This window comes from Lytechinus pictus, chromosome 16, assembly GCF_037042905.1.
Source record: "Lytechinus pictus isolate F3 Inbred chromosome 16, Lp3.0, whole genome shotgun sequence".
Classification (NCBI taxonomy): Eukaryota; Metazoa; Echinodermata; class Echinoidea; order Temnopleuroida; family Toxopneustidae; genus Lytechinus; species Lytechinus pictus.
In genome coordinates this window covers 23,640,573-23,657,925 of record NC_087260.1, presented here as the reverse complement: position 1 = coordinate 23,657,925, position 17,353 = coordinate 23,640,573, and the positions used below count along the sequence as shown (strand labels likewise).

Below are 17,353 nucleotides of genomic sequence, written 5' to 3'. Positions count from 1 at the left end.
CATCGCAAACCTATGTTTGTCATTGATTGCATAAACTGATCTGTGAACCATTGTAGGAGGATTTTGTGTTTAACCGCAACTCAAAGACATCAAGCGCAATTCCCCAATATGAGCCTTTCATTGGTTAAATGACAAGTTATGCTTGATTTTTAGATTTGCATGTAATCGCAACTCTTTCTGCGACAAGTCCCTGGATGAGATCTGTATCTTTAAAGGGGAACCCAGCCTTGGCAATAAAATGTTGTGTTGGGAAGGAGAAAAATAAATTAAACAGATTGGTGAAAGTTTGAAAGAAATCGGACAAGCAATAAGAAAGTTATAGCTGCTTAAAAATTGAGATCACTTATACTATGTAGATTTCAAATTGGCAACTGGGTAAGTAAATTATGACAAGGGGCAAGGACAACTTTCCCATAGGCCATGTACTTTATTATCAGGGATTTGTGGTTTTCTCCTAAGTACCCATTCCCCTGGGGCAGTAATCTAAATATAACCCAGGTAGTATATTGTTTTAAGTCCTCATGAAAGAAAAATATAATTTGAAATAAAACTTTTGGGAAAAATGAAATTTTAGCCATAATATGTATTGGAGTACATGGAAGAGTAGTCCTTGCCTTACATCACTATGACATCCCATATGCAGCCAATTTGAAGTCTCCATGGGTATAGTGATTACCAATATTTAACAACTTTTAAAAATTCATAACTTTCTTGTTGTTTGTCCAATATTGTTCAAACTTTCACCTATCAACTTGTCTGATTTTTCTTTTTCTTATGAAAATAAGTTATTATTTGGGTTGGATTCCCCTTTAAACAATTTAACTATAAAACAAAGTTTCTTCCTCTAAACAAGGTTGTATGGTGAAAAATAATTTAAGTTGCAGAAATGCTGCTTTGATTACACCAATATTAAAATTTCGTTTTTTTTATTTATTTTTTTTTGGTTTTAACAGGATGCCCCAAACCCTGATGTACTTATTTCTCGTTTGCCCATGAAACTTGGTCCAACTCATGATGTGATTTAACCTTATTTCACTTCATTTCAACATTTTGTGACATGTTATTATTTATTAATACAGTGGCGGGTCCAGATGGGGGTGCATATCATATTTATATTTTGAGAATTATCTATTGAATGAACATAGTACTATAGAAGAAAAATCTGAGAAAAACATAATCTGCACCCCTCTATTTAAAAATTCTGGATCCGCCACTAATCAATTAACAGTTGAGATATCAATGAACAAAGTAACAAAATAACTATCATCAGAAAACACATTGTATTAAAAAAAATGTAGACATTTATTGCCATAATGGAATCATTATGGTCATTATGTACAACTTAAAGGAGAATGAAACCTTTAGAACAAGATACCTTGTGTGAAAACAGGAAAATCAAAGAAACAGATCAACGAAAGTTTGAGAAAAATCGGACAAATAATGAGGTAATGGGCATTTGAATATTGTGATCACTAATGCTATGGATATCCTCAAATTGGCAATGCGACAAAGATGTGTGATGTCACTTATGAACAACTCTCCCCATTACTCTAGTATATATTTCACTTAAATTGCCTCTTTCATCACATCTATCAGTAGATCATGTGTTCTTTCTATAGGAGGGCATGTAATACAGATTTTTCAAGAATACATAATGGATAGTTTGTATCACCATCAGATATAGCAAAGAGACATTTTGGGGGTATTTTATAGTCCATCAAAGGGAAAGCTGTTCACATGTGACATCACACATCCTTGTTGCATTGCCAATGGGAGGATCTCCATAGCATTAGTGATTGCAATATTCAAATAATTCGTAACTTTCTCATTGTTTGTCCGATTTTTCTCAATCGTTCATTGATCTGTTTCTTTGATTTTTCTGTTTCGACACAAGCCTAATTATTCTAAAGGTTTCATTCCCCTTTAATGATTTGTTTTGCCATGTATTAATTTCAAAACTGTTGCTGAGCTCTGTAGCACAACATTGAATACCTCAAGGCCTTGTGAAATAAAATATTTTAATCTACTTTCAATTGTAATTTCGGTTCATGATTTGTCATATGCATGAACTCACATTACAACTACCTTAAAAAATGATTTTTATGTATGAGGGTCCTATTGTAACTAAGTAAAAGAAAGTCAAGTGAAATTAGCAAGATGTAATTGATTCTACAAAAGTATTGTTATACTGTATCATTGTACCTTCGCCTTTTTTTTAAAGAAATAATTCACAAACCTGTAATATAAAACATTAAAAAACACTTTATTTTATATGACTTGCTTGCTATAGATTTTCATAAAAGTAACTTCAACTACCATGACATTGGTAAAATCTAGTTTTCTAGTTAAATATCCCTACAGAAAGAGGACATTTTCAGCTTTAGAATGATATAACAATCAACTCATTACTATTGTATGATCCTAATACAAAGAGAACATTCAGTGCCGTAGATTGATACTTTTGAGAAGAGAGAGTCAAGTCTATTGAAGCATACTTACCCTCAACTTAATAGTGCAAAGGTGACAAAAACAGGATTAAAACTCATTTGAAATTTCCTAGAAGGGGTCATCAAATTAGTTCCTACATTTTCACTCTAATAAGGCACATCCTGTTTACGATTAAGAAGATTTTTCTATGAAAGAGCTTATCCAGTCATTAGAGTTCAAAATAAGGGGAATACTTTGGTTTCAAGCATAAAAATCAAATTGCAACATTGCAATAAAAAAAATGTGGGTCATATTATAACTGTCATAACAACATTTTGGACTTTACAGTTTACATGTTTTAAAAGTGCAAAATCAGTATAGTTTTTCAAGAAATACTAAATGCTGAAATTTAAGCACAGTGACCAAAATCACTCCAACTGAAAATCACACAGTGCAACTTTTTTTTCCAAGCAACGTATTGTGGGTTTTGCCAAGCATGGTAACAGACAGTACATACAAACTGTATACAAATAATGAATGTTTATGAGTGCAATGGACAGAATACTTCATGAGGTGAAAGATGAAATGATCCATTCAACGAGGTGTAGCCGAGTTGAATGGATCATTATTTCATCTTTTTCATAATGAAGTAGTCTATCCATTGCACGAATGAAAAAACATTCATTATTTGGTTTATATGACACCTAAAAATAGATTTTTTTTTTTCTTATGAAAATAATGAATTTCGATGCAAAACACGCTCATGCAGTGCAAATTCAGTCTGTTGATTGTTACGTCATTACAACATGCGCACTGCTGGTGCCTGCAGCTGTAGTCTCGGTGCGCGAGTGCAATGGACGAAATCGTATGGATCCAAAATTGCACGATGAATGGATGGTAAATTGCACGTTTGATGACGTCATTGCTAAATGGGCTGAATGAACGATATCAAACAACCAATCAAATCACAAGGATCTATCTAGGTGTCATATAATACATAATAACAAATATAACACAATCATCAGACCTATAACATGTATTGCACCTGTCAGATAACTAGAAACATGCCCCAAATCATTACAGGTCCATTATGCAGGTACATCTGAATGTCCTCAATTGTTGACAAAATTATTTAAAATCCTTTTTATAAATATAAACTCCAAATAGATATCAATACACATTTTTCACTTCCTTTCTCTTCTGGCCATTGACTAAGATATATATGTCACTTATGTTAGAACAGAATATATTCCTGGACAATACAATAGTGCCCTGCATTGACAGTAAGGAGTCACGACCTGGGCTTATCTTTATCTTAATTATTATGCACTTTGTATACTTGTTTTACTTTATTGTGATCCCAAATAAAGTGATATCAAATCAACTATTATCATGATGATCATCATAATATTAGAAGCCTTGGTGGAAAGGAGCTTAGAGCAATATTGATCTTTTTAAGGAGTATCCAACCAAAACAGGAAGTTGTTTTAAATGAAATAGAAAAATCAGAAAAGCAGATTGGTGAAGGTTTGCACAATATTGGAAAAGAAAATCCATTACAATTTAAGAAAATTATGAATTTCTAAGAGTGGTAGAGTTTGTAATTGCTCATTGGCATAAACAATCCCCCCTCTCCTTAATAATGCATAATGAATATAACAAAATTTCTTAAAAATCTGATATTGCCATTACCAGGCATGATATTCCCCTCTGAAAAAAAAAATCAGAAAAATCATTAGTTGCTAAGTCACCGCCGAAGTCCGAGGTGCCCCGGTGTGGGTTACAACCTCTTGCATAGTAAAGAAATCTAAAGTGATTTTTCAAGGTGAGGCTGCATGATAGTTTTATCAGTTGACTTAAAAAAGCTGTAAAAACAGCATGAGAATGTTCTTGGGCAAAGGATTTCACATTAAAAAAAAAAATTTAATCTGAAAAAATATCAAAAAAATTACCAAAAAATTGGAATTCCAAGTTTAGTCGGGAGAATATCATGCCTGCATTACTAAAAAAATATATTTGATAAGAATCCTATACAAAATGTCAAGACCAAAATTTAGCAATTTTGGAGCTATATCTAAATCATAATTTAATGCTTTAATTGTCATGATTAATTAAGCATAATTAATTAGGCCAAAAGGCATACTTTCTTAAACCACCAAGGATGTATTCTGATAATTAATCCAGGGTTCAGCAACAGTATAATTTAGTAAACACTTTTTTTAAAGGAAATACTGTTTCTAATCAGGTATTTTCTTCAATATTGATTACAAAGATAATGCACATAACAAAATTATTCATCAAAATTCATTGTATACTTTCATGTATATCATCTTTTTCTTCCCATGAGATGGAAAAAAAAGGGTCAATTTCTTTACTCCACAGGATTGAAATAAGTTCTGTTTGGTGGATGAGACGGCAACTTGCAATCCATTTAAATTATGTCTGGTCTATTAAAGTTAACCTTGGGCTAATTGAATTATTGCTGAGTATACCACATATAGTAATGTTTAATACTGGTGTACAAATAGGGGGCATGGTGGGCCATGGACCCCTAAAATTTTCACGACCAAGAAAAAGGGAGAAAAAGATCAGAATAGGAAAAGGGATGAAAAATGATATTATTTTCAGAATTTTTTGTCAAGATCTATTACAAAATTAGATTTTTGTAATAGAAAGGTAATTTTCGCTCACCTGAAGCTTTGTAGAAATATTGCCCCATGCATCATGTTTGGCCCCCTCTGAATTATTGGCTCATTACGCAACTGATGTTAAGGCATGAGACAGAATACCAAATTTACTAATCAAATAAATAATTGTGAATTATTAAACATAAACCAAAAATAGGTTACTACACGTATATAATAATAATAGTCAGTTCTTGTATAGCGCATAACACATTATAAATAACATCTCTATGCGCTTCCAAAGGACTTGGATATTATTACCCTGGCTTTAGCCCCGCGGCCTTTAACAGCGTGGTGGCATTTCAAGGAATAAATTCCTACCAGGTACCCATTCACCTCACCTGGGTTGAGTGCAGCACAATATGGATAAATTTCTTGCTGAAGGAAACTACGCCATGGCTGGGATTTGAACCCACAACCCTGTTTCAAAGTCTGGAGACTAATCCACTGGGCCACAGCGCTCCACTGGTATAAGGTTTCTAAGTCTAATACTGAATTTTTCAAATACATGAACTTTTCCCAGGCCTAATGATTTGAGTGACAGTGCTCTATCACACTTGTCACTGTATGTGGTAACAAATGTGGCAAGTGATAACTGTGTTTTAGGGCCCATGTCATCTGAATTTAAGTTGAACTGTTAATTGCTATATAAGGTTATTGGAAAAAAAAGCTTTTCAAGGTGCTCAGATCCACCCCTTAAAAACACAGTTAAAAAACACAATTATTATTAAGCATGGCAAAATTTCTTTGGATTAAAATACAGAATTAAGTGTTATTTTAAATAAAAAGAAATTGGGGTTTACTTTGAAAGAAATATTAAGTTTGAGTTATTATCTATACTTCCTTAAGGTCAACTTAGATGTAGGTGGTCTGACATAGTGAGCAGGTATTGGTGTTCAGAAGAGATAATAAATAAAGAGTTCAGGTAGCAGTGGTTTCAAAAGTCAATCCAAACCTTAGTTTGTCACCTTTTATCATAAGGCTTTGGTCTTCCTGAAGATTTACTCTTACCGGTGGATGTCACAGGGGATTTAACTATGGCCGAAGAAATCTTGGGCAGTGTTTTAGATGATGAGTTCAATTGTGACTCTGATTGTGAAGATGGCACTGATGAAGGCTTTACCAGTTCAGTTTTGGATGAGTTTGAATCTGACACTGACGCCGATGATGGCAAGCTTGTTGTGGTTGGTGAGTCGGTGGAGGTAGACGAAGGATCTTCAACAGGAAGTGACATCAGACTTGGTAAACATTTCTGGATAATTTCCTTTGGTTCTTCAGCTTTCTTTGTGGCATAGACTGGGACTGGCTTGAAGGTGGATTTGGAAGTTGATCTGTCCATCTCTCGCAATTTTCCTTCGATTGCTCTGATCTGTGATTCAACACTGTAACAAACAAAAATAATAATAAATCAGGGAGAGGAGAAAGTGCACACATTGTGCTGCGAACGTGTTGCCATGCAATCTTGTATCTCATAATGGTTGAAACAAATTGAATTGAAATCGAAAATGACATTGGAAAAAATACAGGTGATTATGCGTAAGTCAGATCTCATGGGACCATAGTCGACCACAGAAATCTGTTTGACTTTACGATTTGTCAAAATGAATGTAAGATTACTGTGTATTGACATGATTCTCCAAGCAGTTGTGTCCTTTACTACCTTCAATCATTTTCTTTTCAAGAATGAATGTTAATGCATTGCATTGACAGGCATTTTATCAGTATTTAGCTATTTTCCACCTTGGTACACCACTTTATAATTTCCTAACCAATGATACATTGCATTGACAAGATTTTTTTATATCTGCATTTGCTATAAATAAAAGGCCCTATTTTATTTTTTAAGAATAACAGTTAAAATACCTTTGATTGACCAGCTTTTTCTTGGCAGTTGGCTCCTCCGGTACCTTAGTAGACTGGCCTCCAAAGCTGCTTGGGATTTTGTCAGGATGTAGATTGATCTCTGGTTTAGAAAGGGGCACAGGTTCACTTGGAGCCTATAAAAAGCAGAAAAAATCATCATCATAATTGCACATTTATACTGCACGATTTCTATATGTATATATTCAACTATTCTTATTATTACCCTGGCTATAACCATGCTGCCTACAGCCAGGTGCTCAAGCATACAAGGAACTTCTTCCTACCGGGTACCCATTCACCTCAACCCGGGTTGAGTACAGCACAATATGGGTTAATTTATAGCTGAAAAGAAAAACACATGCCATGGCAGGGAATCAAACCCACTTCCTTCACACTGAAAAATGAGAGCCATAACCACTAGACCACAAGGTCCCCATTTATTCTTCTACAGCTAGTGCATTTCAGGACAGGTCAAAAAGCCCTCTCAAACCACTTTTACAGAAAACATTTCAACACTCAAGAAAAATTCAAGAGGCTTGGAGCATAGTGAAAATAGTCCGCAAGCACAGACCCTGATTGAACATGATCAACAAGTGGGTCAACATGCAAAGACTAGCACATACAAAAAAATACAAACACCAGAGGGCCTTCAGTACACAAGGCATTATAGGCTGCATGTTCAGACCCTTAACTCGAGTGAAGGATTTGCACAGCAGACTATAGAGACACTGGGAGTGCAGTTGGCTCACTACATGCAAGAACTTTGGAACTAGATTTTTTGTGTCTCCATGAATGAGAATGAAGTGTTTGGAAGATGACTGCAGATCTGAGATGGCAGTCTGGACATATACCAAGGAGTGCTTTGAAGATAATTAAAATGACAATGTTTATTGTCAGGATGTACATGTAATTGATCTCGAGTTTTGAAAGGGACACATGTTGATATGGAGCTTGAAAAGAGAAAAAAAAACAATTTTATTCAAGATAGAATTTGATCCCTAGTAAGTATCAGTCAGCTTTTTGGAGTTATTCTTTGTAGGGTCTTTTGGAGCCGTTCCACACAGATGAAAAATTAAAGTGATCTTGGAGACTGCTGTACGACCTTGCCAATTTTGGTCTTTCAAAGGTCTCTTTTCTGTGGAATGGGGGCCCAAGAGATGAGCTGATGAATCGAACCTCTACTGTTAAATATCTGTCACTATCAGCTATCCATAGTTAAACAGCTAGTAGCAACTTTAGACTAGTCACTAAGAATTTATATTAAAAAACCTGAGTTCAGAATACGGGCCACTGTGTCTAAGCCGGCTGAATCCATACTAATTTAATTCAATACAAACATATTGCATACGGTATGCATGCACAAGACAGTGATAAATAATCAGATGGCTTGGTATTAAGGAAAAAAATACAAGTTTGTATTATATTTTATCACTTTAAACAAGCCACAAGTAAATAAAACATAATAAAAAGTGAAAAAAAATATGTGCGAGTCGAGAGCAGGTAAATGCATCTTTCTCATCTGGCAAATGAAACAACTTTTCCTTTGGTTTTTTATTTGTTATGGCAATACTAAAACAAAGCATTGCTATCGTGGGTTCCATCAGTGAATTATTACCTTTATATGTGAATGAGCCCATTTTACTGCCAGTTTCTTCCCTAGAGCTAGTTTACCATCCAATGCATGGAGTGCATGTACTGCATCCTATGAGAAGAGGAGATAAATGAAATTAATTTTAGAGCATGCATGAACATACCAGTTTTGTTGTTATATAATCAGTTTTATGAGTGTCTAACTGTGTAGTGACTGTCGTAGATCTTGTTAATTAAGATACCTTTATATTCCATAAGTCACACATTTTCACTCTATCCACAATAAATTATATTGAATTGTTAATGTGAAGCACATATAGAGAACTGATCTAGTTATTCACTATTAATGTCATAATAAAATTTGAATAAATCAAACCACTGTATGAAGCTAAAACTTGCCTCTTAACCAGCACAATTGTATAATATTTGTTTATACCACTTAACATTAATGGGGGAGTTCACCCGGACAAAAAGTTTATTGTAAAAACAGCAGGGGCGGTATTCTGAAAGCTCAATTAGCGCTCAATTAGCATTTTGGTATTCTGAAAAGTCACTTAAGTGCCCCTTTCCTTATTTGGCAGGGTTGCGTTGCGCGCACTTGCAGTAGTTCGTGTTATGACCGTGCAAGACTTAATTGAGTAGTTACGAGACTTTTGATATTCTGAAAAGTCTCATAGCGCTCAATTAGCGGACTTTCCAGTGGGGAAAGATAATGGTGATAAGAGGTCCATTAAGTCTCATCATCTCTTGCTAAATGTGGCTTCCATTTCGTATAAATATCATCAAATCGGTTTAATACTGCGACCAAAATTAGAAAGAAGGAAGAGAATAAAGGAGAAAGGTATAAAAAGGGAATAGAATAAAGGGAAAGAAGGTGGTATATATAGAAACAAGTCAAATAAGGAATAGGGACAATATTTGGTAAAAAAGAAATTAGACAAAAGGAAACAGAAATTGTGTACTTATAGGGGAAATTTGACTATCATTTATATATATTTTCTTTTATTATTAGCATCATAAAGTATTTTGTTTTTGCACATTATTTTGACAATAATGAGATTGCCAAATCACGGTAGATGCAGCAATGCTCAGGGGTGAATCAAACCTTGTATCCGACAATGAAAAAATAAGCATAGACCCCTTTAGTATTTAAATGAATATTCTCTCGTAGAAAAAAATACAAAAGAAAAAAAAATAGTGAGTGATGCCATCGTTTTCCCCACCTATAAAAACTTAAATGTCATAACATTTTTAAAATAATGCTTGTTTGATTTTTAAAATCTTTTTATTCAAATCAGCATTTTGTTGGAGAAGATTTCTCATATAAATGAAAAGTATATTATTTTTTAAATAAGTAGGAATTAAGTTAAAGAAGAATCCCCCCATCATGGCCCCGAGACAGAGGCAAATAAAATATTGTAAAAAACAAACAAACAAACAAAGCTACAAATGGATTCAAATAGGTGGATGTGAAAATCATAAAGCGTTCAAAAAAAAAGAGAAAAGCACAAAGGTACAATAAATGAGAGAGAAAGGGAAAAGACAACAGTTAACTTCAACAACATAACGAACCTCTAATCTCTGATGCAAATGCTTTTAGCATTATTTTTCAGCAAAAATTCTTTGTATCAAGATCGTGGTGCAGTGCACCTGCAGCAGCCGGGCGCTGCGCTGCAAGCCAGCAAAGTGAAGAGACACTGCGCGCTAGTAGAAAATTTTACGTTGTAAGAGCGCATTTGATTGGCTAATTCAGCTCAGTAGGGGAGTGGCCTAAAGGGAGTTAATTGAGCGCTAATAGAGTTTTCAGAATACGAATTTGGAGGTACATTAGCGCTCCATTAAATGGGTAACTTATGAGGAAAGTAAAGTGGAAAGTTAAGTGAAAGTTTGAGGAAATCCATTAAATATGAAGAAATTCATCAGATTTCTTTTTCTCTTTAATTTGAGACATCATATTCAAGCAGCTGCCCCATATAATATGCAATAAGTATAAATTTCAATTTCTAATGGTTTATGATGACTAAAAATTTTCTTCTTTCAGGATCGGTTGAGAAATACATTTGTCTGTTACTAGGTAAAATAAAACCCATATTCATTTTTTTAGTGAAAATTACATTTTGTTGATTTCTCTAAAATTCACGATACATGCAACGCTGCTCGCATGGGACATTACAAATATATAAAAAATAACACAATTTTTTAAATCTTTGATGGATTTTTTCAAACCTTCAGGCTTCACCAATTTTCTGCTATTTTTACAATAAACATTTGTCAGGGTTACTCTTTAATAATCTAAAAATATATTGACATATACAAATTAACATTATTAACTTTTACTTAGTATTATGAACTGTGTAGATTGTGAATGATTTTTCTTCAATACAATACTTGCTGCCTTGATTGATCATGAATTACCGTTCTATTTTCAAAGCTTGCAAAACAGTAACCCCTTGGCTTCCCTTGGTTTGGTCCAGATTTGTGAAAAAGAAAATCAAACTGCTCAATCTTTCCATATTTTTGCAATATTTTTAGCAAGGTGAACCTGCAAAAAAAATAGAAACAAAACGGTATCAATCAATAGGTTAGTTCATTGGAGATGATAGACAGGAATAACCGTCGTTTCTGTGGATTTATTTAACAATTTCTGACATATGTATTGGTGAGTGGAGCCAAGGTAGTTCAGCGGAACAACCAATGCATGTACAGAGACTGAAGCTGTTGGTCTATGGAGATGAGTGACCAGAACTTGTTCACTGCAACCGCCCTGCCTGTGGGGAATCTACATGTAGATCTATGCCGTATAGATATACAAGTTACAACGCACAGTATTTTTAAAATTCCGAATTCGGCTTACCTTTCGAATCCAATGTCATGTGATATAATGTCTCCTGTGTGTGATGCTTCATTCTAACACTACAGTTAGTATCCAAGCTCTCATAATCGATTATGACATTGGATCGTAAATTTACTTTAAAAATTCATTTTGTAACCAAATATACTCGATTCCATACAGTTGCAATTTATTTTTCATTAGCAACTTAAGTAGGGATCATAATCTGTATTCACCAGAGCACTCAAAAACTTGAATTGTGGGCATATTTTGTGTAGGCCCTTTATTGATGTATTGTAGTAGGTTTCACGGTACACCATGTATCTTTCTTGGTTATTGTTGGTTCTGGAAAGCACCACCCCAACTTGACATTTCGACAAGTGTGTTTGTCAAAACGTCGAGTTTGGGTGGTCCTTTCCAGGGCCAACAATTGCCCAAAGATACATGATGTACCGTGAAGTACACTATTCTTCTTCACCATGGAAACCTTCAGTTACATCCCCTATTGGTGGAAAGTAAAATTGCAAGAAAGTTGTCATTTTTTCAATCTCTATTTTTTTTTTAATTTAGAAAAAATAATTAAAAGAATTCAAGAAGTAACTTTACAATCCAATGTCATAATCAATTATGAGAGCATAACTGTACTAAAATTAATTTTGTTAGTGTCACTAAATACTGTCTAGGCCTACATTACTGTATATCACTTGAAATTGGATTAATTGCCAATAGGCAATAACAGGGTGACCAGATTTCACAAAATGAAATACGGGACAATCAACAAAGTACGCTGCATGAGCAGATTGACCGAGCCAGGTCTTAATAAAAAAAGATCAACAAAGAAGGCTATACAGTGTTAGACTTGTGAAAGAAAAAAATATACAGAATTGGAAGGGAGGGTGAACGAAAGAATGAAGGAGAGAATAAAAAGACGAAAGAAAAGAGATGATTATTGAGAAGAAAGAAAGAAAAAATGAAGGAGAAAATGAAGGGGGAAAAATGAAAGAATGTTAGAATAAAATGAAAGAAAGAATAAAAGAGAGAAAAAAGGTTTCTGTCATGCTTTAAAATGAATAAAGAAGGAAAGAAAAATAAAAAAAGGGAAGTTGAATAAAAGAAAAAATAAGGGAGAGAAAGGAAAACAAAGAAAGTAAGAAAAAAAGAGGAGGAAAGAAAAAAGGAGGAGGAAAGAAAGAAGGAAGAAAAGAAAAATGTTTCCTTCATTTTGAAAAAAAGAAAGAAACATATAAAGGAAGAAGAAGAAACAGGAAGGGAGGAAGGAAGGAAGGAATGAAGGAAGGAAGGGGGGAAGAAAGAAAGAATAAGAGAAAAGAATTAGAAGGAAAAAATCAAATAAAGAATGAAAGAAAGAAAGGATGAAAGACAGGGAAGAAAGAATGGAGAGAAGGAAAAAAAAAAAGAAAATTATGGAAGGAGAGAAAGAACGATAAGAAAAAGGAGAGGAAGGGAGAAGGAAGCAAAGAAAAGTATAAGGAAAGAACAAGGCAAAAGCGATTTTGTGTCTCGCCCACTTATGAAAATAACCAGAAATATCGTAATTTGCGAGAGCACGCAACAGAATTGTATCAAAACTTCATTGTGAAATGACTGGGATGGAATAACACTTTGTTCAATTCAATTCAATTCATTAATTTTCCCTTTCAATCTTTTTACATTTACAATGATAGTTCAATATACATATTTACAAGATATAACATTTAAATCATTTTTTATAATACAATAATACCATGAAATCGAAAGGGTAGAGACCAACTAAAAAGCAGAGCTTGTAGGGTGAAGGCCCCCTTTTATAAGTAAATTTTATGAATAAAAAATAAGATAAAATAAAGAAATAAACAATATATATATATATATATATATATATATATATATAAAGAATTAAAAAATAAACAAATTAAAATAATTTTGGACCAGTAAAAACAAATGTCTTCTGTGCAAACGATGTTCTATTCAGAGGTAAATGAAAGGAACTCGCCTGGCGAGTGAAGTGCTTTTGAATTGTATAATTTTTTACAAACATATCATTAAAAGGTAACGGTAATTGTCACAAGAGCCTTGCACGTACACTTTAATGTTGACCTGAAAATGACCTTTGATCTTACCGTGAGACCTGCGACTGCAACATAACATGCAGGTCGCCTAAGACTAAGTACATCTACCATCAAAGTTTGGTTGATTGAAAAGTGACTTACGGTTGCGGAGTTAGGCGTCATAAGAGAGTCTTGCATGTAAACTTTAACGTTGACCTGAAACTGACCTTTGACCTTACCATGTGACCTCCGACTGCAGCATAACATGCAGGTCTCCCAAGTCCATCTACCATCTAAGTTTGGTTGAAAAGTGACTTACGGTTGCGGAGTTAGGCATGTTAGGTGTCATAAGACTTAAGAGTCTTGCATAATGCATGTAAACTTTAACGTTGACCTGAAACTGACCTTTGACCTTACCATGTGACCTCCGACTGCAGCATAACATGCAGGTCTCCCAAGTCCATCTACCATCTAAGTTTGGTTGAAAAGTGACTTACGGTTGCGGAGTTAGGCATGTTAGGTGTCATAAGACTTAAGAGTCTTGCATAATGCATGTAAACTTTAACGTTGACCTGAAAATTACCTTTGACCTTATCATGTGACCTCTGACTGCAGCATAACATGCAGGTCCCCCCAGTCTATCTACCATACAAGTTTGGTTGAAAAGTGACTTACGGTTGCGGAGTTAGGTTAGGCTTTGAATAGGGGTGTCGCCTAGAGTGCTCACAGTCACAGTCACAGGGACTAAAAAAAAACAGAGAACAATGTCTACTGACACGGTTTTCTATATGTGGGACATAAAGTAACAACAAAATCTTACTCGGTTATTCTGTCATCTAGGTTCCCAATCCACAATCTCCGCCCTCCAGTATCATTCATGCTGCAAATTTATGGAAGCTAATAATTCAATCAGAAATACAAATCTCCGAAAAAACTGCTCGATTGAGTAACTGCTACAAGATGATATTCTGTATGATTATAGGTCGTTATTGTGCGGCAGACGCCTGAACAATCAAATCACGAACACTATCTTGTAATCGATTCCGCAATCGATTTATAAGCTATTTAATTAACTTTATCACAGTTTTATCCCTTTTTCTTTATTTAAATCACTATTCTTGCCTTAAATGTAGTATATGATATATATTAATCAATAAAACATTTTTGCCTATTTTAATAATCTCGTTAAATCATGATCTACGAAAATATTAATAGAAAACGATGCATTACTCTTTATTAAAAGTTGTTCAACCACTTCTAATATTTGTATAGATTTGGATTAATAATTATTGAACGCCTCCTCTTTCACTCTGGTTTCTCTGCAATACGCATAAATCTTTCGCCTTTTACTAAAGATTTCCGTGCAGAGGAACACATTGATGAGTCTACAAAGATTTTTCTCTGGCTTGTCTTCATTGACAAGCCTTGCAATAACATGGAAAGAAAGATACAATTTAGGAAGCTACATTTTGTCCTTAGTAATACAAACCAATATAACCACACTCTAAATCATTGGGTATGCATGCTGAGCACTGTTCAAATTGCATACTTGGCAGGATAAACATTTTAAATTTGGCAGGAAAGTGATTTTAATCATATCAACTGATAAAGTATAGATGACGATAATGACAACAAAATGATAATACAAACAGATATATTAATCAGACTGAAACCCGGCGGCCACTTCCATTGACGAGTGGATACCATGCGCGACCTTGGGGTCTCGAAAAGCACCCTAAACACGTATTTTCCATATTCTGAAAATGCACCCCTTAACAAGTATTGGCGTGTGAAACAAAACGATACTCTTGGCAAGTATTCCCTGAAATGAACCCCTAAACAAGTAGGCCTACAGGAACATTTTATTGTTATGTCACGGGTCCTTCGGTCGTTGGTTTTACCTTTACACGTCATTTGGTGTAGTACGACCCCACCTTCCACACCTCGTGCAAATCGGACCATATAAACACGTAGTGTTGGGGCAAAAAGGACATCCTTTATAAAACATTTCAATTTTGTTTTATCATTCCCGCAAATTTGACCCTATAAACACGTAACTTTCTTAGCGAAATGGATACCCCTTTTTCATTATTATTGTGATTTTGACACCCTTATCACGTTACGTACGTAACGTGCCCTATCTTGAAAAAGACATCCTTTTTACTTGTATTTTTGGTCTCGTATGGTATCCACTCGTCAATGTACAGGGGCCGCGGAACGTTTTTCAAAGTGGGGGGGGGGCTGAGCCAAAAGTGGGGGGGGGGGCTGACCATGCAAAAAATCACTATCCTATGGTCATTTTTACGTTTTTGTACACGGTTTTGGAAAAAAGTGGGGGGCTGAAGCCCCCCCAGCCCCCCCCCCCCCCGCTTCCGCGGCCCCTGATGTAAGTGCATGGCCCCCGGGGACTGAAAACGAGGTAATTGGACTGTTATACTACTGCAATCGACGGGAAAGTATTTCTCGTTTCCTCCCTTTTCTCTTTACAGGACCATGCATTCTTATCCCGGTCAGTTTTACCTCTGGCATTTCCCCCTCTGTCATTATTACCTCTGGAATGATAATCATCCTTCGATATCAGATCATCCTAAATGTCAACAAGAATGACTGCCTAAAAACGTTTCATTTTATAACATGCTTGAGAGGTATACCATTTCCCCCTAAATTTTGCAGATTTTATAGTCCTTTTCATGCACAGAGCATGCAGAGTCGCGCTTGCATCGCCTGGCAGTGAAAAACAAGCTCCCTTTTGTGACAGTGCCCCCCTGGATTTTTTTTATTACAGTATTGTAACAAATGTGGATGGTATCTTAAACGGCACCATGACAAAATATGAAAGGAATCCGGAGAGCAGTAGCGTAATGATATGGCGTATATGGAGCAAAAATTATCTTTCACTTTTTTCTTGGTCGTGATTTTTTTAGTAGTAGTATAGTAGTAGTAGCAGCAGTAGTAGTAGCAGTAGAAGTAGTAGTAGTAGTAGTAGTAGTAGTAGTAGTAGTAGTAGTAGTAGTAGTAGTAGTAGTAGTAGTAGTAGTAGTAGCAAAGAAGAAGTAGGAGTAATAGTAGAAGTAATTCGGTTTATTTACTGATCATATAGCAGTTCGTAAATGGCATTCAGTTTACAAGGTAAAATAATAAAGAAAATACATTTTATATCTGTAAAGCGCTTAGACACGTCGTTCCAATTTATTAAGCGCTATATAAAAGCGGATTATTATAATTTATTATTATTATTAATTAAGTGATATTGTGTGGATATAACTCTAATTTTGCTATTGAGATATTGCGCTTGATTTCACTTTCATATTTTCTCTATTTATCACATCCACTTGCGTACAGATGGAGTATGGACTTACCCCATGGATGGAGGGTATGGGCTTGGGGGACACGATCCCCGCCCCCAGAAAAGTTTCGCGACTATAAAAAATAAATCATCCAGCCCAGAGTACCCCCTTAGAGTGGTACCCCGGGCTTCTTCTTCTGGAAACAGTACAGTCCACCGTCTGGTGTATTATTTGTCGTACTGGTGAAGTGCAGCGTGCAAGTGTATGTACATTATTCGATAAAAAATTGCTTACAGCGTGAAAACATATGTAATTAAACTACAACGCTGAGCAATAATACGCTGACAATTTTATCAACATTTTATAACAAATAACATAGTTATTAAATTATCTGTGAAGGTGCAAGGAAAATCCAGGATTCAAAAAGTTATTTGGGATCTTGATATTATTTTTGACGTCATATGCGTGCAAGTTGTCTGGAGAAAAAAATCGATGAAAAGTCATTTTTTTCAAAAAGCTGAATATGGTTTTTATTGTACCTTCGGTATATATCAACAGACAAATTATTTTACATCCGCCCCTAAAAGAAAAAAAAATGTAATCATCATAAACCATTAGAAAATC

General features: G+C 34.9%; 1 protein-coding gene and 1 non-coding gene across 2 annotated transcripts; one reads left to right on the top strand and one right to left on the bottom strand.

Annotated features, from left to right (window-relative positions):
- Positions 1-2,244: 2,244 nt before the first annotated feature.
- On the bottom strand, positions 2,245-14,470 carry LOC129279543 (probable RNA-binding protein 18). Its single transcript, XM_064111288.1, has 5 exons — positions 14,263-14,470; positions 10,980-11,106; positions 8,590-8,676; positions 6,975-7,108; positions 2,245-6,493 (listed from the first exon to the last, which is right to left on the bottom strand). Exons 1-5 carry the CDS (start codon positions 14,319-14,321, stop codon positions 6,076-6,078), a joined length of 825 nt encoding a protein of 274 aa, XP_063967358.1. The 5' UTR covers positions 14,322-14,470; the 3' UTR covers positions 2,245-6,075.
- Positions 14,471-14,747: 277 nt separating this feature from the next.
- On the top strand, positions 14,748-14,866 carry LOC129279730 (U5 spliceosomal RNA). Its single transcript, XR_008586372.2, has one exon. It is a non-coding gene; the product is annotated as a U5 spliceosomal RNA (small nuclear RNA).
- Positions 14,867-17,353: the final 2,487 nt, after the last annotated feature.